This window comes from Oncorhynchus kisutch, linkage group LG22 (assembly GCF_002021735.2).
Source record: "Oncorhynchus kisutch isolate 150728-3 linkage group LG22, Okis_V2, whole genome shotgun sequence".
Lineage (NCBI taxonomy): Eukaryota > Metazoa > Chordata > Actinopteri > Salmoniformes > Salmonidae > Oncorhynchus > Oncorhynchus kisutch.
Genome location: NC_034195.2, coordinates 49,023,240 through 49,048,066, shown reverse-complemented (window position 1 = coordinate 49,048,066; position 24,827 = coordinate 49,023,240). Strand labels below are relative to the sequence as shown.

At 45.0% G+C, this 24,827-nt stretch overlaps 1 protein-coding gene across 1 annotated transcript; it reads left to right on the top strand.

Moving 5' to 3' along the window:
* The first annotated feature begins 17,446 nt into the window (after positions 1-17,446).
* Positions 17,447-22,475, top strand: LOC109867715 (shaker-related potassium channel tsha2). The gene is made up of 2 exons (XM_020456981.2): positions 17,447-21,273; positions 21,827-22,475. Exon 1 carries the CDS (start codon positions 19,779-19,781, stop codon positions 21,228-21,230), a length of 1,452 nt encoding a protein of 483 aa, XP_020312570.1. The 5' UTR covers positions 17,447-19,778; the 3' UTR covers positions 21,231-21,273; positions 21,827-22,475.
* Positions 22,476-24,827: the final 2,352 nt, after the last annotated feature.

Genomic DNA, 24,827 nt, shown 5'->3' with positions numbered 1-24,827 from the left:
TAAGAACACATTCTTATTTACAATGACAGCCTACCCCGGCCAAACCCTCCCCTAACCCGGACGACGCTGGGCCAATTGTGCGCCGCCCTATGGGACTCTCGATCATGGCCGGTTGTGATACAGCATGGGATCGAACCCGAGTGTGTAGTTACACCTCTAGCACTGCAGTGCTTTAGACCGCTGCACCACTCGGGAGGCCCTTACATGTTCGATTGGGTTATATAAACAGGTGTGTGCCTTTCCAAATCATGTCCAATCAATTGAATTTACCACAAGTAGACTCCAATCAAGTTGTAGAAATATCTTAAGGATGATCAATGGAAACAGGATGCACCTGAGCTCAATTTCAAGTCTCATAGCAAAGGGTCTGAATACTTATGTAAATAAGGTATTTCTGTTTTTTATTGAATTCATTTGCAAATATCTCTAAAAACCTGTTTTTGTTTTGTCATTATGAGGTATTGTGTGTAGATTGATGAGGAATAACAATTATTTAATCCATTTCAGAGTAAGGCTGTAACATAACAAAATGTGGAAAAAGTTGAGGTGGCTGAATACTTTCTGAATGCTCTGTAAATTCTTCTGTGGCTTACTAACGATACAGTTAATCTGGAGTTACATCAGCCACATAGTGGAATAAAGTACATCCCGCCAACCATAGTTACTTTAGGTCAAGTATTTATAGTATATTACTGAACCATCTAGATGAGATGGGCTAGCTCGCAGATCATGATCCATAAAAGTTAATTAAAGTGACACAACCAAAATGTCCTTAACATTATACATTTTCAGTTTCTTAAAAACTGAACTATATACAAGGGGTGCAATTTTGGTTTAAGAAGTGGGTGGGTACGTAAAACTGCCCCTCGTCATCAAGCTAGGTAAGTGATCGATAAAACTGGATCAAAGGTAATTCAATAATCAATATTGTGCTGTACCTTTAACCAATAGCCTAACAAATCTAACAACACTGAAAACTTTATTTATTAAGACATCCTCTAGATCAAATTTCAGCCTCTATCCCCACAAAAATGTCCCTTCACTTTTTTATTTGTTTTTACTCACACGGGAAAGGTGTGAAAACAGAAGTAAATTTGCTTACCGCCCCAATAGATCCACAGACGATGTAATCGCCATCACACTGCACACTGCCCTATTCCATCTGGACAAGAGGAATGTAAGAATGCTGTTCATTGACTATAACTCTTCAACACCATAGTACCCTCCAAGCTCATCATCAAGCTCGGGGAACTGGGTCTGAACCCTGTAATGTGCCACTGGGTGCTGGACTTCCTGATGGGCAACCCCAAAGTGGTGAAGGTAGGAAACAACACCGCCAATTTACTGATCCACAACACAGGGGCCCCACAAGGGTGTGTGCTCAGCCCCCTCCTGTAATCCCTGTTCACCCATGACTGCGTGGCCACACACACCTCCAACTCAATCATAAAGTTTGCAGATGACACAACTATAGTAGGCCTGACTACCAACAATGACGAGACAGCCTACAGGGAGGAGATGAGGGCCCTGGTGGAGTGGTGCCAGGAAAATAACCTCTCCCTCAATGTCAACAAAACGAAGGAGCTGATGGTGGACTTCAGGAAAAAGCATAGGGAGCATGCCCCTATCCACATTGACAGGACCGCAGGGGAGAAGGTAGAAAGCTTCAAGTTCCTCGGCGTACACATCGCTTACAATCTGAAATGGTCCCCCCACACAGACAGTGGGGTGAAGAAGGTGCAACAGCACCTCTTCTACCTCAGGAGGCTGAAGAAATTTGGCTTGGCCCATAGACACTCACAAACTTTTACAGATACACAATTAAGAACATCCTGTCGGACTGTATCACCGCCTGGTACGGCAACTGCACCGCCTGCTAATTTTCTGGGTGGCCATTTGTTTAGCTGATCAAGAGTCCTATGGCTTGGGGGTAGAAGCTGTTTAGAAGCCTCTTGGACCTAGACTTGGTGCTCCGGCACCGCTTGCCGTGCGGTAGCAGATAGAACCGTCTATGACTAGGGTGGCTGGAATTTTTGACAATTTTTATCGCCTTCTTCTGCCACGGCCTGGTATTTACGTCCTGGATGGCAGGTAGCTTGGCCCCGGTGATGTACTAGGCCGTATGTACTACCCTCTGTCGTGCCTTTCGGTCGAAGGCCGAGCAGTTGCCATACCAGGCAGTGATGCAACCCGTCAGGATTTTTAAACATTTTTATTTCACCTTTATTTAACCAGGTAGGCTAGTTGAGAACAAGTTCTCATTTACAACTGCGACCTGGCCAAGATAAAGCAAAGCAGTGCGACAGAAACAACAACACAGAGTTACATGGAATAAACAAGCGTACAGTCAACACAATAGAAGAAAAAAATCTAGTTTATATACAGTGTGTGCAAATGGCATGAGGAGGTATGGCAATAAATAGGCCATGGTAGCAAAGTAATTACAATTTATCAGATTAAAACTGGAGTGATAGATATGCAGATGATGATGAGCAGATGATGGTGTGTAAGTAGTGATACTGGTGTGCAAAAGAGCAGCAAAGTAAATAAAAACAATATGGGGATGAGGTAGGTAGATTGGGTGGGCTATTTACAGATGGAATATGTACAGCTGCAGCGATCGGTTAGCTGCTCAGATAGCTGATGTTTAAAGTTAGTGAGGGAAATGTAAGTCTCCAGCTTCAGCGATTTTTGCAATTCGTTCCAGTCACTGGCAGCAGAGAAGTGGAAGGAAAGGCGGCCAAAGGAGGTGTTGGCTTTGGGGATGACCAGTAAGAAATACCTGCTGGAACACGTGCTGCGGGTGGGTGTTGTTATCGTGACCAGTGAGCTGAGATAAGGCGGAGCTTTACCTAGCATAGACTTGTAGATGACCTGGAGCCAGTGGGTCTGGCAACTAATATGTAGCGAGGGCCAGCCGACTAGAGCATACAGGTCGCAGTGGTGGGTGGTATAAGATGCTTTGATAACAAAATGGATGGCACTGTGATAGACTGCGTCCAATTTGTAGAGTATTGGAAGTCGAGGATTGGTAGGATAATCAGTTTTACTAGGGTAAGTTTGGCGGCGTGAGTGAAGGAGGCTTTGTTGCAAAATAGAAAGCCGATTCTAGATTTGATTTTGGATTGGAGATGTTTGATATAAGTCTGGAAGGAGAGTTTGCAGTCTAGCCAGACACCTAGGTATTTGTAGTTGTCCACGTATTCTAGGTCAGAACCGTCCAGAGTAGTGATGCTAGTCGGGTGGGCAGATGCGGGCAGCGAACGGTTGAAAAACATGCATTTGGTTTTTGCTAGCATTTAAGAGAAGTTGGAGGCCACAGAAGGAGTGTTGCATGGCATTGAAGCTCGTTTGGAGGTTAGTTAACACAGTGGCCAAAGAAGGGCCAGAAGTATACAGAGGTGTCGCCTGCGTAGAGGTGGATCAGGGAATCACCCTGTCGCAAGAGCGACATCTTTGATATATACAGAGAAAAGAGTCGGCCTGAGAATTTAACCCTGTGGTACCCCCATAGAGACTGCCAGAGGTCCGGCTCACAGGCCCTCCGATTTTACACACTGAACTCTATCTGCGAAGTAGTTGGTGAACCAGGCGAGGCAGTCATTTGAGAAACCAAGGCTATTGAGTCTGCCAATAAGAATACGGTGATTGACAGAGTCAAAAGCCTAGGCCAGGTTGATGAATACGGCTGCACACTACTGTCTTTTATCGATGGCGGTTATGATATCGTTTAGTACCTTAAGCGTGGCTGAGGTGCATCCTTGACCAGCTCGGAAACCGGATTGCACAGCGGAGAAGGTACGGTGGGATTTGAAATGGTCAGTGATCTGTTTATTAACTTAGCTTTCTAAGACTTTAGAAAGGCAGGGCAGGATGGATATAGGTCTGTAACAATTTGGGTCTAGAGTGTCACCCCCTTTGAAGAGGGGGATGACCGAGGCAGCTTTCCAATCTTTAGGGATCTCGGACGAAATGAAAGAGAGGTTGAACAGACTGGTAATAGGGGTTGCAACAATGGTGGCGGATAATTTTAGAAAGAGAGGGTCCAGATGTTCTAGTCCAGCTGATTTGTATGGGTCCAGGTTTTGCAGCTCTTTCAGAACATCTGCGATCTGGATTTGGGTGAAGGAGAATCTGGGGAGGCTCGGGCAAGTAGCTGCGAGGGGTGCGGGGCTGTTGGATGGGGTTGGGGTAGCCAGGAGGAAAGCATGGCCAGCCGTAGAGAAATGCTTAAAGAAATGTTCGATTATCATGGATTTATCTGTGACCGTGTTGTCTAGCCTCAGTGCATTGGGCAGCTGGGAGGTGGTGCTCTTGTTCTCCATGGACTTTACAGTGTCCCAAAACTTTTGGGAGTTAGAGCTACAGGATGCAAATTTCTTTTTGAAAAAGCTAGCCTTTGCTTTCCTGACTGACTGTGTGTATTTGTTCCTGACTTCCCTGAACAGTTGCATATCGCGGGGACTATTCGATGCTATTGCAGTCCGCCACAGGATGTTTTTGTGCTGGTCAAGGGCAGTCAGGTCTGGAGTGAACCAAGGCCTATATCTGTTCTTCGTTCTAGATTTTTTGAAAGGGGCATGCTTATTTAAGATGGTGAGGAAATTACTTTTAAAGAACGACCAGGCATCCTCGATTGACGGGATGAGGTCAATATCCTTCCAGGATACCTGGGCCAGGTCAATTAGAAAGGCCTGCTCGCAGAAGTGTTTTAGAGAGCGTTTGACAGTGATGAGGGGTAGTCGTTTGACCGTGGACCCATCACGGATGCAGGCAATGAGGCAGTGATCGCTGAGATTCTGATTGAAAACAGCAGAGGTGTATTTGGAGGGCAAGTTGGTCAGGATAATATCTACGAGGGTGCCCATGTTTACGGATTTAGGGCTGTACCTGGTGGTTTCCTTGATAAGTTGTGTGAGATTGAGGGCATCTTGTTGGACTACTGGGGTGTTAATGGCTTAAGGACAACAAAGTCAAGATATTGAAGAGGCCATCACTAAGCCCTGACCTCAACCTATAGAGGTTGCCTGTGGGCAGAACTGAAAAAGCGTGTGCGAGCAAGGAGGCCTTCAAACCTGACTCAATTACACCAGCTCTGTCAGGAGGAATGGGCCAAAATTCACCCAACTTATTGTGGGAAGCTTGTGGAAGGCTACCCAAAACGTTTGACCCAAGTTAAACAATTTAAAGGCAATGCTACCAAATACTAATCGAGTGTATGTAAACTTCTGACCCACTGGGAATGTGATGAAAGAAATAAAAGCTGAAAAAAATCATTCTCGTGTCACGTTTGTCATAGTGAGGAGACCAAAGCGCAGCGTGATATGAATACATCTTCTTTAATTACCTAAGATTACCAAAGATTACCAAAGATCACCAATCAAACTAACAAAATAACAAAGACGTGCAACTACACATAGACAATTACCCACAAAAACAAAATGGAAATGGCAACCTAAATAGGATCCCCAATCAGTCAACGATAAACAGCTGTCTCTGATTGGGAACCAATTCAGGCCACCATAGACCTACATATACCTAGACATACTAAAATCCCATAGATATACAAAAAGCTACCAAATACTAATCGAGTGTATGTAAACTTCTGACCCACTGGGAATGTGATGAAAGAAATAAAAGCTGAAAAAAATCATTCTCGTGTCACGTTTGTCATAGTGAGGAGACCAAAGCGCAGCGTGATATGAATACATCTTCTTTAATTACCTAAGATTACCAAAGATTACCAAAGATCACCAATCAAACTAACAAAATAACAAAGACGTGCAACTACACATAGACAATAACCCACAAAAAACAAAATGGAAATGGCAACCTAAATAGGATCCCCAATCAGTCAACGATAAACAGCTGTCTCTGATTGGGAACCAATTCAGGCCACCATAGACCTACATATACCTAGACATACTAAAATCCCATAGATATACAAAAACCCTAGACAGGACAAAAACACCACGACAATACAGAACTAAACCAACCACCCTTGTCACACCCTGACCTAACCAAAATAATAAAGAAAACAAAGATAACTAAGGTCAGGGCGTGACAACTCTCTACTATTATTCTGACATTTCACATTCTTAAAATAAAGTGGTGACCCTAACTGACCTAAAACAAGGAATTTTTACTCGGATTACATGTCAGGAATTGTGAAAAAAGGAGTTTAAATGTATTTGGTGTATGTGTAAGGTGTATGTAGACTTCCGTCTTCAACTGTTTATACTGTATTCTATTCCACTGTATTTTAGTCCATGCCACTCCAACATAGCTTGTTCTAATATTTATATATTTCTTAATTCCATTATTTTACTTTTAGATTTGTGTGTATTGTTGTGAGTTGTTAGATATTACTGCACTGTTGGAGCTAGGAACACAAGCATTTCGCTACACCCGCAATAGCATCTGCTAAATATGTGTGTCACCAATCAAATTTGATTTGTGTACTGATGGTGCACCATGACAGTGAAGCCTGTAGAGCTGTTTAACACTGTGTCAGTGTGAAAAGTAGGGAATTAGCTAGGAAAACAGACAAATCAATAACATTACATTGCTATACTGACTCTAATAAAAACTCACAATGCACAAAAAAAACATCTGAATTATCGCTTAATTTGGCCTCTGGTTTAATCGTTTGATTCAGGGATAATGTGAATGAAAAGAATACCTACTTTTTGCCAGCTCTCTCTCAAACGGTACATCAACTGGCGAAAGCTAGCTAAGTTCATTTACTTCTGCTGAAATGGGACAAAAAGGATATAAACAACAGCTGTTTGATAGTAATAATGGCCACTTCATATCGTTATCTGACAGATAGCTACAGGCTGGAGCTGAACTGGTTGTGGTAGCTACTAGCTAGCTAATTCATTCACCTCAGTCAAGAGGGGATGAAACATTAGCTAAAGTTACATCTCAGTTACACTACTAGCTCAGCACTGGGAATAAACACCAGTTTAGTTAAACAGCAGTTACCTTACCAGCTACATCAGTCAACTAAAGAGTAGCCAGTTTCTGCTCTGCTAGCTTTTACAACTTGGAGAATGAGCGCAACACATACACACTGACAGCAGCTGCCTCAGTTCAACTCTCCTGTGCTGGTCCAGCCATTTTTCAGAAGCTTTGCCTTCACACAGCCTGTCTGACCACTCTAAGACATCCGCATGGTCCTAAAGCACATCAATGCCATTTTTGGTATCACAGTGCAAAAAATAAAACTGGGGGGACCAAAACTGCAATTTCAGAATGTGTGTGTGGGGGGGGGGGGGATCATAACGCCCCCCCCCGTCCCCCCGTCCCCCCGTCCCCAATGAACGTTGCGCCCCTGCTATATACTATACATAACATAAGTTATTACTAAAATAAAAATGAATGTTCCAGAAGAACATTGATGTCGTTCCCTGATTAACAACCGTGAAGAGGACAGCGTCTCAGTCTTGGAATTGAACCCTCTATAGATGCCAGGCAGGGCTTGGATTCACACCTGGGTTCAAATACCATTTGAAATCATTCAAACAATTTAAGCGTTTGCTTTTGCCTGACTGGAGTGTAGGTTGGTGCAGGGTTTGCAGTTTGGAAGTATTATGTTGGTCGATTAAAGCCAGGTAAGCTCAATCAAGCACAGAGAAAGTATGTTCAATTATTTCAAATACTATTTGAACCCAGGTATGTTTGGATTGGAAGCTGCCGTCCGCCAATGTTGTCTACTAAAAAAAGTGCTTGATGTGATCAAGCAGTGAAATCATTCTCGGACAGAGCATGAAGGGGAGCTGAGGAGATAGAATGTAGAATGCAGAAGAGGATATTCCGAGGAACCCACAGCCTTCCGGAACTGGAGTGTCGGGTTTCAAACCCTCTTGCCCCATGCCTAGTTGGTTAGCTACGTATCTGCAAAAACATCGACATCAACTTCAGATGACGACCTTTTAAAATGGATGCGTGGCAATCAAATCCTTGGGGGACACAGAGTGTGCCTCCTTCCCCACAGAGTAAGCCACTGGCTAGGAGAGACACCCTTTTGCTTTAGGGTGTTTGAGTGCCAGGTGGGCTGAGTTTGCACTTTTGGGACTTTTCCCATTGGTTCCATTACATCCGCCAAACTCAGTCAAGCACAACTAAAGTATTTGAAATGACTGAACTCAGGTCTGGATGCCTGGCGGTGTCTCCGGCCCCCTCTGATTACGTGCTCACATTCATACACGGGGGCTAATGGGGATGGCATATGAACATCTTATCGTTGATTAGGCCAACACTTTCATACTCCTAATGAGAAGGGATTGCACTCAGTCTTGGCATGTCAGACATATTTATAATACACCAGGGAGATGAAGGACGAAATGTTTGACAAGATATAGCCTACTGTAACTCATTTTAATTACTGCCATATTGTGATATTTTATTCTAACGTTGTTGTGTGACGTTAACTCTAAATTAACAATGTAGCTAAACCCTTAGGTCCCCCATAGGACCTTGTTCCTGACCTTACAAAATATGCTTGCTAATGAAACAGAGGTGATTCTTCTTTCTCAAAATGAATACCAAATACACAATAATCTCACAATAGCTGTATATTCCCCACATCCTTAGATATCATTTGTATCTCACCTGCTGGCTGTGGTATTGTGTGAGAATAGTCTAAATGACTAAACCCTTATGGTCTCGAGACCAAACTTAAGACTGCTGTGTAAAAAGGAACCCAGTTTAAATATGAAGCATCCAAGTCAAAGACCCCCTACTTCATATCCAACAACATAGTAGGAACAAGAATGAGCTGTTGACTAGTGAGACTGACCTGCTAAAAACCTGATATGCATTAATATGAGGTTGGTCCCCCCCCCCCTTTGCTTTTATAACAGCCTCCACTCTTCTGGGAAGGCTTTCCACTAGATGTTGGAACATTGCTGCTATAACAGCCTCCCCTCTTCTGGGAAGGCTTTCCACTAGATGTTGGTACATTGCTGCTATAACAGCCTCCACTCTTCTGGGAAGGCTTTCAACTAGATGTTGGAACATTGCTGCGGGGACTTGCTTCCATTCAGCCACAAGAGCATTAGTGAGGTCGGGGGCACTGATGTTGGACGACTAGGCCTGGCTCGCAGTCGGCATTCCATTCGGGCAGGTAGAGTTCTCCTGGAATCCACCAAACAGGGCGGCAGGGTAGCCTAGTGGTTAGAGCGTTGGGCTAGTAACCGGAAGGTTGCAAGTTCAAATCCCTGAGCTGACAAGGTCTGTCGTTCTGCCTGTCGTTCTGGCAGAACCAGGCAGTTAAACCCACTGTTCCTATGCTGTCATTGAAAATAATAATTTGTTCTGACTTGCATAGTAAAATAAATTTAAAAACAGAATCAGTTCTGAGTGTAAAATGAAACATCACTTGGTGTAAATATTTTTAGTACGCATTCACCATCACATTTACTTGAAATTAATTTTCATTAATGCCATTGAATATGTAAAATGATTCCAATGGCTCGAGTAACATTTACATTTTAATGAAATTGAGCACATTGATCAGATATTAAGGCAACTTTGAATAGGACCTTAATTGAAACTGTAAAGCCTACGGACTTTGTGTCGATGTCTTTTGTCATTGGAGACTACCTGTGCTGGAGGACATCTGCAAGATAGTGCTGGCAGACTTAAATAATAAAATAATGTCAAATCAGTTGCATTAAGTTGTTGTTCTTTTTTGTTTGTTGTCAAACATAAGGTCTACAACAAAAATACCCATAAATAGTACTTTTTAAAAAACTTTTATTTGAGTCGTTTCTTAAGAGTGTTATTTATTTGAGTGAAAATAAGCATCTTATTTACATAACTTTTATTGAAGTATAGATTTTCAGTACTCTATCCCATATGTGCAAATTATACATAGCCTAACTATAACATGTGGGCGAGCATCCACACTGGAGTTAAATGTATCATTCTACCGTAGGCCTACATCTGTTAATCAACTGAAGGCCCAAATCAGCTCATCAACTCAGCCAGGGGGGAAAAAACTGTAGCATATTACTGTTTTTCACACCTTCCAATATGTGGATAATAATATGATAGGCTAATGGATAGTCTACTAAATGTAGCCTATTTGAATATAATCAAATTAACCAGGGGCCTATTGCAACCATCGATGGCATTAGATTATCTGCAGCTGGTGTCTAGTTAAACCATCAATATGAGCTAAATTCACCAGCACAGCTGATCTTAATTGCAACCATTATTGGTCACCTCATTACCGCTCTCTAAATGATGTCGCCGTTAAAAAATCAGAGATATGTATTTAATGGTGGGAATGCTCATGTCTCCACCCTAACAATGGGAGTCGTTGTCCCAAAGGCAAGAAGGCAGGCAAGAAGTTTAGCTCTTCATATTAAACCCATAGAAACACATTTGGCTTATTCTGGATAGATTTTGGCAAGAGTGAGCCTTCTCGCTTCCATTGCTAAATCCGGAGAAATTATGGACCATGTAAAATGTCAATAAAAACTGGTCACTAAATGTAGCTAGAATGAAAAAGTAAAAACAATTGGCTGGTATGCCCTCACTGATTGGTTTACCCGCTATAGTGCTGTCCGGTTAGAACATGATGTTGAGGCCCATCACTGTACTCCTGATAGTCACCACCACACACAGACACCAGCTGTTTCCATTTGAGGATGTTTATATGATTTGTGTAATCCAAATGATTTGGAATCTTATTGTTGTGGTTAGTTAGATACAGGCACAACATTCAGACATTCGTGTTCCTGTCGACAATAAAAACAGTCCTCAGAAACATGGCGTCTTCTCCCTTCAGATGACGATAACGCTCTGACCTGAATGGGCGGGTGCAGTGTCCAGATGCTCATTTCCAAGCGCTCTGATTGGTTGGGAATGGCAGGGCTATGATGGGTGAGGGATAACTGAGGTAGGCTGAGCAGCCAAACTAACGGGACTTAAGGGAAACTGAAGAGACCGTGAGGGGAAGTTAGGTAGAGAGGAGAGGAGCAGGACGGCCCTTTTTAAAGCCACCCCAATATTTCTTATGGAAATATTAACATCCACGAAAAGGCTCTAACCTAAATGGCACAGTCTCTAATGGGGGCGACAGTATTGAAAGGACAACAGTCTCTGAAAAGCCACAGGCCTCGAGGGGAAGCTTACTGCTAACGTACCAAATCTTACCCGGCAGGACAGGCAGGGCTTAGGGGCCACCCCGTGAGGGCGGTACACAGATACGCAGAGATAGTCTTGGGCCACCCCATGGAACACCACGTGGGTGGGGGGGATGCCCTCTAACTGGGCTGGTGCAGGGCAGCTGGGCCCCATCCTTAGACGCTGAGTGCAATGCTGGAGGCTGGCCACGGCTGAAGCAGGTGGCTCGCCTCCTGCGGCGGAGGAATGTGGCATGGCGGCCACAACTGTCGTTGGCAGCTCACTGGCTGCGGCTGGTGACACTTTCCCCACTGCTGAAAGCAATGACTGTCATGGTGGAGCATGTGGGGACCCCTGGGTGAGGATCATCAGGGATCTGAAGACAGGGGCCGGCTGTGCTCCAGAGACAAGGTCAGGTGGTCTCCCATGTGGGAAGGGCTAAGAGTCGTCCAAGGCTGGAAGCAAGCCACCCCCCAGAACTAGGGACAGCAGGATTAGGGAATGGTGGTTCCCCAAGGTCAGGGAACGGTGGTTCCCCCAGGTCAGGGAACGGTGGTTCCCCCAGGTCAGGGAACGGTGGTTCCCCCAGGTCAGTGAACGGTGGATCCCCCAGGTCAGGGAACGGTGGTTCCCCCAGGTCAGGGAGCGGAGGTTCCCCCAGGTCAGTGAACGGTGGTTTCCCCAGGTCAGGGAACGGTGGTTCCCCCAGGTCAGGGAACGGTGGTTCCCCCAGGTCAGGGAACGATGGATCCCCCAGGTCAAGGGGGCGGAGGGCCTAGCAGGCCAGGGGACTTAGAACCCCATACTAAATCTGAGTACTGCAAGTCAGGTATAGTGGGAGGCTGCAAACCTAGCCAAGCAAGGAACATATAGTCTAGTATAGTGACTGGGTGCAGGTTGATCGCTGTGAACTGTCTAACTGCACATCTAGAAGAGCAGATAACTCTGGGTCTAGCAGGACAGGAGACCCAGGGACTAGAACTAGGGCAGGTGGTTTGGCATGTAGCACTGAGGGAGCTGACTGTTGGCGACTGAAGCTGGAGGCTGCCGACCAATTGAGGGCAGATGCTGCAAACCTAGTAGGGCAGAGAACCTATAGCCTGGCGGAGCACTGGACTGAGGACCGACTAGAGCTGGAGACTGCAAAACTAGAACGGCTGAAGGCTGGGGGCCTAATGCTGATAACTTTAGGCTTGACACGGAGAACGTATCTGGACCTGACAGGGAAACCAACTCTGGACCCGACAGGGAAACCGACTCTGGACCCGACAGGGAGAAAATGAAGCTGAAACTGACAGGGAAAATGACTCTGAACTTGACAGGGAGAATGACCCTGGACATCTCAGGGAAACTGATGCTGGACCTGCCAGGCAGAACGACTCAGAACCTGACAGGGAAACTGATGCTGGACTTGGAGAATAGTAGAGCTCTGGGCCTACTAGAGAAACTGGTACCTTTGAGCCTAGCGGGAGCTTGTTGACCCAAACTGATGCTGGACTTGGAGAATAGTAGAGCTCTGGGCCTACTAGAGAAACTGGTACCTTTGAGCCTAGCGGGAGCCTGTTGACCCACCTGGGCTAGGGACTGAGGGACGACTAATGCTGGAGACAACAGACCTCATGCAGCTGGAAACAACAGACCTCGTGCAGCTGGACACAACAGATCTCATGCAGCTGGAGACAACAGACCTCGTGCAGCTGGAAAAAACAGACCTCGTGCAGCTGGAGACAACAGACCTCGTGCAGTTGGAGACCAATGACCTAGTGCAGCTGGAGAGCAATGACCTAGTGCAGCTGGAGATCAATGATCTAGTGCAGCTGGAGACCAATGACCTAGTGCAGCTGGAGACCAATGACCTAGCGCTAGGGACTGAGGGCAGGTGAGGGCTGAGGACTGAGAACCTAGCACAGGTAACTTGTGGCTTAGCAGGGCAGGAGGATCTAAGCCTGGCGGGCTAAGGAGCTGTGGGCTGACTATGTCTAGAGACTGCGAGCCTAGTACAATGAACTTGGGGCCTTGTAAGACTGGGGGTTCTAAACCTGGTGTGATAGGCCTAACAACTTAGGCAGGGGGCAGGGCAGTAGAATGCAGAGCTGCAGATGGGGCATCTAACTTATGGCCTAGTATGGCAGGGGGCTCTAAGCTTGGCAGGCTAGGACGCTGTGTACACAACAAAGAGGGGGTATGCGGTCCATGCAGGGCTGGATACACTAGACCTACTTGAGGGTCAGGACAGACTTGGCATACTGGGAAAACAAAGAACTTTAAAACTGCCCCTCCTGGGATGAAGGACACTCTGACCCTGTTAGGAGGAAATGGATCTCTGACCCTACAAGGAAGGAAGGAAACTCTGACCTTACTGGGAAGGAGGGGAACTCTGACCCTACCGGGAAGGTGATTTGAGGTTGAAAACTGTAACTCTACCGGGAAGCAAGGGAATTCTAAACCTGACCCTACCGGGAGGGAAGGGAGCTCTGGACCTGACCCTACCGGGAAGGAAGGAATCTCTAAACCTGACCCTACCGGGAAGGAAGGAAACTCTAAACCTGACCCTACCGGGAAGGAAGGATTCTCTAAACCTGACCCTACCGGGAAGGAAGGAAACTCTAAACCTGACCCTGCCGGGAAGGAAGGAATCTCTACACTTGACTCTACCAGGAAGGAAGGAAACTCTACACCTGACCCTACCGGGAAGGAAGGAAACTCTAAACCTGACCCTACCAGAAAGGAAGGAAACTCTAAACCTGACCCTACCGGGAAGGAAGGAAACTCTGGACCTGACCCTACCGGGAAGGAAGGAAACTCTATACCTGACCCTACCGGGAAGGAAGGAATCTCTAAACCTGACCCTACCGGGAAGGAAGGAAACTCTAAACCTGACCCTACCGGGAAGGAAGGAAACTCTATACCTGACCCTACCGGGAAGGAAGGAAACTCTAAACCTGACCCTACCAGGAAGGAAGGAAACTCTACACCTGACCCTACCGGGAAGGAAGGAAACTCTAAACCTGACCCTACCAGAAAGGAAGGATACTCTATATCTGACCATACCGGGAAGGAAGGAATCTCTAAACCTGACCCTACCGGGAAGGAAGGTTACTCTATACCTGACCCTACCGGGAAGGAAGGAATCTCTAAACCTGACCCTACCGGGAAGGAAGGAAACTCTAAACCTGACCCTACCGGGAAGGAAGGAAACTCTATACCTGACCCTACCGGGAAGGAAGGAAACTCTATACCTGACCCTACCAGGAAGGAAGGAAACTCTGGACCTGACCCTACCGGGAAGGAAGGAAACTCTATACCTGACCCTACCGGGAAGGAAGGAAACTCTGAACCTGACCCTACCGGGAAGGAAGGATACTCTAAACCTGACCCTACCGGGAAGGAAGGATACTCTATACCTGACCCTACCGGGAAGGAAGGAAACTCTAGCCCTGACCCTACTGGGAAGGAAGGATACTCTATACCTGACCATACCGGGAAGGAAGGAATCTCTAAACCTGACCCTACCGGGAAGGAAGGTTACTCTATACCTGACCCTACCGGGAAGGAAGGAAACTCTAGACCTGACCCTACCGGGAAGGAAGGAAACTCTGAACCTGACCCTACCGGGAAGGATGGAAACTCTACACCTGACCCTACCGGGAAGGAAGGAATCTCTGAACCTGACCCTACCGGGAAGGAAGGAAACTCTACACCTGACCCTACCGGGAAGGAAGGAAACTCTGAACCTGACCCTACCGGGAAGGAAGGAAACTCTACACCTGACCCTACCGGGAAGGAAGGAAACTCTGAACCTGACCCTGCCGGGAAGGAAGGAAACTCTGAACCTGACCCTACCGGGAAGGAAGCTCTGACCATACCATGGAGGCAGGATACACTGGACCTGCTTGAGGGGCAGGACACTGCCTGGTTACTTTACACTGAACGCCTGGTTACTTTACACTGAACGCCTGGTTACTTTACACTGAACGCCTGGTTAATTTACACTGAACGCCTGGTTACTTTACACTGAACGCCTGGTTAATTTACACTGAACGCCTGGTTACTTTACACTGAACGCCTGGTTAATTTACACTGAACGCCTGGTTAATTTACACTGAACGCCTGGTTACTTTACACTGAACGCCAGGTTACTTTACACTGAACGCCTGGTAACTTTACACTGAACGCCTGGTTACTTTACACTGAACGCCTGGTTACTTTACACTGAACGCCAGGTTACTTTACACTGAACGTCTGGTTACTTTACACTGAACGCCTGGTTACCAGCAGGTCCCACCAGGCTGTGACTGGAGAGGCCTCAACATCTGAGCTGTACTTGACCTCTGCAGTAGCTGCAGGCTGTGGCTCCATCCAAGAAGCAGGCTGTGGGCCAGGAGCAGTGAGGGAGACCTGAGGGAGAGCAGGTGGAGTCTTTGAGGCTGAAGGTTCCAGGGTAGCAGACAGTCGAACCTCGGCTACCCGAGCGGCCAAGAGGGACGTCTGTTGGGAGAGCGGCTGGACCACCTTGGGGCGAGGTGGTGCTCCTGACTCTCTGGCAGATATGATGTAGGCTCCAGCCCGGGGGTCCTGGAGCGACGAAGATCTGTTGAATAGCTGGGCCACCTCGGGACATAGTGGGGGTCCCAATGGTCCCGTGGAGGTGGTGAACACTCAGGCCCGGGAGGTCCTGGTGTAGTGTCTCTCATGGGAGTAGCCGGGCCAACTTGGGGAGTACCGGCAGTGAATGAGCTCCTGTGGCGGTGACAATGGCTCTAGCGGTGGTGGTGGTGGTCAGGAGAGTAGTGGCGGTACCAGTGCTCCCGCGGTGTTGACAATGGCTCTAGTGGTGGTGGTGGTGTTCAGGAGAGTAGTGCCGGTACCAGTGCTCCCACGGTGGTGACTCAGGCCAGGAGAGCCTAGAGTATGCCCTCCTGATCTCATGCTGCTGGTGACATAGGTACTCGCATTCCCTCATCAGCTCCCAACTGGTGAGGGTGTAGTCACTCCCTGACCACTGAGGAGGCCTGAAGCAGGGCTGGTAGTCACTTAGATGAGAGAGGTTTGTAGGGCCTCACAACTCATCTTCCTCAGGTGCATGATGGCTTTGTGTGGCATTGAGGGCGGAAGTGGGTGGTGACAGGCGTCTCGTACATCTTAGGGATACAGGATAACTCGTCTGCATCCTGGGGTGTGGAAACAACTCCTTTTATGGCTACTTCAACATCTCAATTATAGCAGATCAGAATCTGGTGATACGAATTACCATGTAAAAGCTATCGGTCGCTAAACCCGGGGGAAATGACGGACCATGTAAAAAACTGTTGGTCACTAAATCGGGCAAGAAGGACTACAGAAAAACGGTTGGATGTTATGCCCTCACCCATCTGAGCGGTTGGCTGTGAATGCCCTCACCCGCTATATAGTTATAACTGATTGGTTTGGTTCTGCCCTTCGGTTGATGATAACATTCTAACCTGACTGGGCGGGTGCAGTGTCCAGATGCGCATTTCCAAGCACTCTGATTGGTTGGGTATGGCAGGGCTATGATGGGTGAGGGATAACTGAGGTAGGCTGAGCAGCCAAACTAACGGGACTTCAGGGAAACTGAAGAGACTGTGAGGGGAAGTTAGGTAGAGAGGAGAGGAGCAGGACGGCCTTTTTTTACACTTCTTCTCTGCCTTAGTCCTGCTTGCAACCAAAGTATTTTGTTATCGGAACAACTTAGTCCTTTTTTAACAGACTAAGGAAAATGTATCTATTTGACAAGCATTCTGTACAATATAAATAACTTGTTAACCACAGCAAATCTACTGTGGCAATTTACCCGACACTATGAATGGAAACTAATGTTGGTGTAGCCTACTGTTATTATTTTATTAGTTTCCTATTTATGTTATCGAACATTGTCTGGTATGATAATTTCTTATCAAGATCGGGGTAAAATATCCCTTGATTGTCCATTTTGTAATGTGACCCTAAATCAAGTCAACGGGGGATTGAGTTATTGTGCCAGAAGAGCGTGCACTGGAATCGAACCCATGACGACTTGGTATGTCTATATGTGTACAAGGAAGGCAGAGGCCCTAACAGTTCTGAATATATTCATGCTTGTGCACTGTGTACATGTGAGCCCTGTGGAACCTGGCATCGACCTCTATGTTGCCTTACATTCTTGGTGTGAATGACTTGAGGATATCCTGTTGACATGAGGGTCTCCTGCACCCATGTGTGTGTGTGTGTGTGTGTGTGTGCCCCACAGTAAACTGAATAATATTTTTTTTCAGCACACCTATAGTAAACCATGTCCACTACATTACAGTTACTGAGTTTATTTACTGATTCACATATGCCATATTTACTCTGTGAAAGAAGTGAGTCTTTCAGAGCAAATGAGGTGACTGGTCATCACTTAGGGCTATTTTCATCTTCATCACCAATGGGGAAAAGATGACAAGTGAAAAATGATGGAGAAATTCTACAACAGGATTCCTAACAGTAATGATGAAAGTGGCATTCTTAGAACCTTTTTTTAAATTCGAACCCATTTATCAGCCTGCAGTAAAGCCATTACTCTGACTGTTTGTTTACTGTTTGTTTCCGTGGAGACAGAAGCCCCTGACGACTTGGCTTGACCTAGACGGTCGTTGGGTAACAGATTATCACAGGCGGCACAACGTCCTTACACTGACATTTAACTCTGACATCCAACCCTGGGTCTGTATAGATAGAGGGGGCAGTTAAGCTGTGTCCACTATGTTCATGGTCACCCATTCACAAAACATTTGATCACCACAAAAGTGAACTTCATTGGCCATCAATTAGAAAGCTGTGATAGCATGGGTTGGGTACATAGGCTACTGCATCAAAAACGGGTTCCCTTCTGGAGTGTAGATGCATAGCCTATCTTGGGTTTGGTGCTTCAGTTTTGACACAGACATTAATCAACGGTGTTCCTAGGACAGATTGTTGATCTTGTTTCAGATTATTTCTCAGTCTTCAAAGTACATCATGTGTGAAGCATATGAAACTGGAGCTCCAAGTTGGTGGGCAAGGTTGTGTAAGAGAGAGATTCATTTACAGAGTGGGCCTACCCTACAATCATTTTTTAGGAACATGACACAAACAAAAGAGAAAAGAAAACTCTCCCTTAGAGGGTTGTAGCCAGTCTTAATTGTACAGGTATGTAAATGCTACTTACCACATGTTATTTACAGCACATATTAAACTGCAACATGTTGGACTTTAATGCGCAACTGCTTTCGACTTAGGCCTACATCCAATCTCAGGGGATAATAAAATCTAAATTTGGGGAGCTAAACTCTTGACTACTTCTTCTCCTCTTACAGGCCTCGTCTAGTCAATTCAGAACCAGTGGTTCTTATTAGGACGACATGGGCACCGAAAGCAGTACGGAAAGTGTCATTCAACCTTTCTCACTCTCTCTCTCACCTCTCTTACAAAACACTACCGAGCAGTTTCAGGCCTACTGTTACGGAGGCAACAGGACCTGAGGTGAGGTTACATTATAATTGGGGTGAGTGTACACGGAGCTGACTTTTTACACCCCAGTCTCTCTGGGACCCCAAATGCTAGGTCACATTTCTGCGAGAGGCCCCCTGTTCCAAGTTGTAAAATGGAACCCTTTAGGTGCTGGGAATAAGGGGGGGGGGTATTGGCTGAGGTTTCCTGAAGACGTTATCCACTGTGGGTGCTCAGGTGTCAGTCAAGCTAGCAGTTTCCACTGGCCCAGTCCAGGAGGGCCCCTGGTTGGATATGTGAAGCTGGTGCTTTACACTCTGCTTTCTGCTTTAGTTTAGAGCTCCTAGTAATCTGCTTTAGTTTAGAGCTCCTAGTAATCTGCTTTAGTTTAGAGCTCCTAGTAATCTGCTTTAGGTTAGAGCTCCTAGTAATCTGCTTTAGTTTAGAGCTCCTAGTAATCTGCTTTAGGTTAGAGCTCCTAGTAATCTGCTTTAGATTAGAGCTCCTAGTAATCTGCTTTAGTTTAGTGCTCCTAGTAATCTGCTTTAGATTAGAGCTCCTAGTAATCTGCTTTAGGTTAGAGCTCCTAGTAATCTGCTTTAGAACCCTTGTGGTTATTTCAGATTGGTAACAAATATTCTAAATGCAACAGGAAAAAAGGTATGATGTTTTTGTGTAGGCAGGGGCTACAGTTTATATGGTTAACTAAAGGACACTTGGACAGTCCTTTAAAAAAAAATGATGGCTGTGATTTGTTTCTCTGAAATATGATACTAGAGAACTGGTCAACACTGCAAGTCCTGAGTTGAGGAAACTTTAAGAAGTGTAATAGGTGTTTACTAGTTGAGTTAGATTTAACAACATGTCACAGGGAGAGCAGTGAGTGAGCAGGGGACAGTGCAGCAAGTGTCATCACGTCAGTCAACCTGGGGAGGGCATCTGGTAGTTTAAAATGGTGTGAATATGATCAGCATCAGTGTAGACAGCCAACGGTAGCAAGTAGACTGCCTGGATTACATTTCAGTACCTTCTGCAACTAAAAAAAGTGTATGCATTTAAATGGAGGAAACCATCAAGAAGCAAACTTTTCCTGGGCAGTAAAAAACTACCGAGAAAGTGATAGTTGGGGCCGTGGAGGTGAGTGAAGCCCTTACCCTTGAGAAGGGTAAAAGATGACTGTTGTGTCCTGTGAGATCCAGGACGAGACTGTGGTAGTTTCTCCCCTCTACCAAGATGATTGCGACGTGGAGCGGGGCGATCAGGAGTGCAGCGAGAGGGTCGTCATCAACATCTCGGGACTGCGCTTCGAAACTCAACTGAGGACCCTCTCGCGCTTTCCCACCACGCTCTTGGGAGACCCACGTAAAAGGATGCGCTTTTTCGATCCGTTGAGAAATGAGTACTTTTTTGACAGGAATAGACCCAGCTTTGATGCCATCCTATATTATTACCAGTCTGGGGGAAAGCTTAGGAGACCTGTCAACGTTACCATGGACATTTTCATGGAAGAAATGACATTTTATGAAATCGAAGAGGAAGCAATTGATATGTTTAAAGAAGATGAAGGTATGATCATAGAGGTGGAACGTGCGATGCCTGACAACGAGTTTCAGCGCCAGTTGTGGCTGTTGTTTGAGTACCCGGAGAGCTCAGGGCCTGCCCGGATGATCGCTGTCGTATCAGTCAGTGTGATTGTAATATCCATTTTGATCTTCTGTCTAGAGACTTTACCACAGTTCAGGGAAGATACCAGCGCAAACCTACCATTAAGTAATCACCATACCACGAATGGGACTACTCTCCATAAAAAACCCAATCTATTCACAGATCCGTTTTTTATGGTGGAGACACTTTGCATCGTGTGGTTTTCCTTTGAGTTTCTCGTGAGGTTTTTATCTTGCCCGAGCAAACCGGCTTTTTTCAAAAACGCAATGAACTCCATCGATATCTTAGCGATAGCACCTTATTTCATCACCCTTGGCCTTGAACTAGCAGAGCAACAGGAAGCAGGAAGCGAGCAGGCCATGTCGTTAGCCATACTCAGAGTCATCCGTTTGGTTCGAGTGTTCAGGATTTTTAAACTTTCCAGGCACTCCAAGGGTCTCCAAATCCTGGGTCAGACACTCCACGCCAGCATCAGCGAACTCGCGCTTTTGATATTCTTTCTTCTCATAGGGGTTATTCTGTTCTCCAGCGCAGTTTACTTTGCAGAGGCAGACGACCCTGAATCGGGATTCTCAAGTATCCCCGCGGCGTTCTGGTGGGCGGTGGTGTCCATGACTACGGTTGGATATGGAGACATGTGCCCGGTTACTATTGGTGGCAAAATAGTGGGATCTATGTGTGCCATCGCAGGAGTGTTGACCATAGCCCTACCTGTCCCTGTTATCGTGTCCAATTTTAACTACTTTTATCACAGAGAGCGTAATGACGAGGAAACCGCTGTGTATACCCACGTGACTTGTGGTCAACAGAACGCTTCATTTGGAGAATTCAAATCGACCAGCGACAGCAGACAGTCCCTCACCAAATCAGAGTACACGGAAGAGGATTCTTGCGAGACTATCAGATTAACAAACTTCAACCCATTTGAACATTACACTGGCAAACTGACGGATGTATGAAAAACAAGCATCGGCCTAGTTGAGCAGGGAAAAAACCGTCTCCGTGAGTAGCCCCTGAGTACTTTATTACGCGCGCTTTTACGCACGCTGTTAGTTGGCATGTAAATCTTCAAATATCTTGAAATAATTTGTTGGATACCAACAGTAGGCTTATAGCTTCGTTACAGTAATGCCAGGTCAGTGCCAGCTCTATGTGCGTTGTTACTCACGCAATTACTCAGTGTTTGTTGTCATATGATCTTCAAAAAACAGGAATTCATTTGTTTGAACACCTTCAGTAGGCCTATAACTTTACCCCCACAACCATTTATAGAACTGGGTTTCTTTTGCATAGACTATAGTATTTTTGAACTCGGAGCGCCACTGTGTGGTTGAAACGCAGTCGTGCAGCAGACGCTTCTTAGGCAAAATAATCTAACCGCTATTTCGGTTATCTGAACAGTGTGCAAGAAATTGCTGATAATCAAAAGTGTGTGTGTGTATTATTTACTCATGACTATACATACATTGTCACTAACAAGCTTGTTAGGAACATTCTGGATTGAATTGATGGATTATAACCGCATGAAAAAGCATTCTCTTCTTTCTACTTGCAGAGTACAAGATCAAAGACCCTTGCCTTTCTGCTACACTTGAAAGAAAATGCAAGCAATTCCATATATATCTGTAACTGGAAAAGTCAAGATAGTGATCAAACGTCACACACTTGTCCTATGAACTACTGGCCAGTAATGTGAGATGACAGGTGCTGCGGCAGCATCCAATGGAGAGCCCCTTGAACAAACTACCAATCTGAATGTTCAATGACCCTTTCAATGTACTTTGCAATGTATTCAATGAGCTGAAATGACTACTGTGTAGATATCCTGTAATGTATGGTTGTAAATATGCCTTTTTTTTATGCTATCCTTATGTTCTCAGCTCAGAATCGAAATGTGAACATGCCTTACTCTGTGTGCCTTTGTGGAAAGTTTTGAAGGAACTACTTGTGTAGTCCTTTATTTTATATAACTGTTTATTGTACACAAATTCAAATGTAGCTGTAAATGGTCCTTGGGAAGGAATCACTGGTGTTAAAATAACTTGCCCATAGGAATTAGAATTATGTCTGCATGTAAAGAGAAAACAATAGTTCTCTAAAATGTGAATGAAAGGTCTATTTCTATTTTTCTAAGATTGCAAAATTGTATGTAAACTTTTGAACTATATTTTTTAAATGAATAAATCCTCATTATTTTGTTTTAATATTAACTACCGTTCCTCCCAATGGGGGGGGGGGGGTCTTCTCATTCTTTGTTGATTTCAAAAAAGCTTTTGACTCAATATGGCATGAGGGTCTTCTATAGAAATTGATGGAAAGTGGTGTTGGGGGAAAAACATACCACATTGTAAAATCCATGAACACAAACAACAAGTCTGTGGTTAAAATTGGCAAAAAACACACATTTCTTTCCATAGGGCCTAGGGATGATACAGGGATGCAGCTTGAGCCCCAACCTCAACAAATATATCAACAAATTGGTAAGGGCACAAAAACAGACTGCAGCACCTGGCCTCACCCTACTAAAATCTGAAGTCAAATGTCCACTGTTTGCTGATGATCTCGTGCTTTTGTCCCCAACCAAGGAGGGCCTATAGCAGCACCTAGATATTCTGCACAGATTCTGTCAGACCTGGGCCCTGACAGTAAAAATTGTGTTCCAAAAAAGGTCCAGTTACCAGGACCACAAATACAAATTCCATCTAGACACCGTTGCCCTAGATCCCACAACAAAAACATGCATACCTCGGCCTAAACACCAGCGCCACAGGTCATTTCCACAAAGCTGTGAACGATCTGAGAGACAAGGCAAGAAAGGCCTTCTATGTCATCAAAAGGAACATAAAATTTGACATACCAATTAGGATCTGGCTAAAAATACTTGAATCAGTTATAGAACCCTTTATGGTTGTGAGGTCCGGGGTCCGCTCACCAACCAAGAATTCACAAAATGGGACAAACACCAAATTGAGACTGCAAAATTATCCTCTGTACACAAAATAATCACTTGACACATTGGAAAGAATTAACAAAAAAACTGAGCAAACTAGAATGCTATTTGGCCCTAAAAAGAGAGTACACAGTGGCAGAATACCTGACCACTGTGACTGTCACAAAATTAAGGAAAGCTTTAACTATGTACAGACTCAGTGAGCATAGCCTTGCTATTGAGAGAGGCCGCCGTAGGCAGACCTGGCTCTCAAGAGAAGACAGGCTATGTGCACACTGCGCACACAATGAGGTGGAAACTGAGCTGCACTTCCTAACCTCCTGCCAAATGTATGACCATATCAGAGACACATAATTCCCTCAGATTACACAGATCCACAAAGAACTAGAAAATAAACCCAATTTTAATAAACTCCCACATCTTTTGGGTGAAACACCACAGTGTGCCATCACAGCAGCAAGATTTGTGACCTGTTGCCACAAGAAAAGGGCAACCAGTGAAGAACAAACACCATTGTAAATACAACCCATATTTATGTTTATTTTTTTCACTTTTGTACTTCAAACATTTGCACATCGTTACAACGCTGTATATATACATAATATGACATTTGAAATGTCTCTATTCCTTTCAAACTTTTCTGAGTCTAACGTTTACTGTTCATTTAAATATTGTTTATTTTCACTTTTGTTTATTATCTATTTGACTTACTTTGGCAATGTCAACAAACATATGTACACCTTGCTAATAAATCCCATTGAATTGAATTGAGAGAGAGAGCCAGAGAAAAGAGAATAGTGTAAAAAAAAACACCTGGCTTCCCTCTCTGTAACATTACTAATGGATTTAGAGTGTTATGCATAATGGTACCTAGACAGCTGAGCTTTACAGGGAGTGGGCTTGATCCCTCCCAGTTCCATCCTCATATGTCACATACAGTAATGCTGTTGTCAGATGTGTGCTTTGTGCTTCATAACAACCACAAGATAAGCTGTAATACAATGTGTTATACATATGTCTGATCATGTAATACTATGTCAGTGATTAGGTAATGGTAATATCACGGAGAGAGTGTCATGGAGATGTGTTGTGCAGAGAGGGAGGGTTGGGAATACGGTTCATTTCTTATTAATGATATTCGAGCTCACTACAATTGATGTTTTCCTTAATGTCTATCAATGGATTGTCAATAGATCATGTCCATAGCTGCCTTCCCTATTGCTGAGTGCTCGGTTGACTGTAAAGTCTTAAAAAATAAGATTGTTGATTTGCAATTGTAATTTCGAATGAAATAGGTGGCCTAACTCACAAAACGAATTTTACATTTTAATGCTAGGCCTACAGAACACTATTTGAGTTGTAGCATTAATCCCAGACTCGTTCCTAATGGATATATCGATAAAGCTACACAGATGTGATGAAATTACAATGTGTGGTAATAAATATTGAGTTGTGGGATATTCATACAATTAGCTTAATCTGCTGGCTACATTGGCACATGGCCATTGGTGTATTTATGCCTATAGGCCTACTTCTACAGTATGTGCAATTAATCATGCTTTGTAAATTATCATATATTTTTTGTTTATTCGGTTTATTACATCCA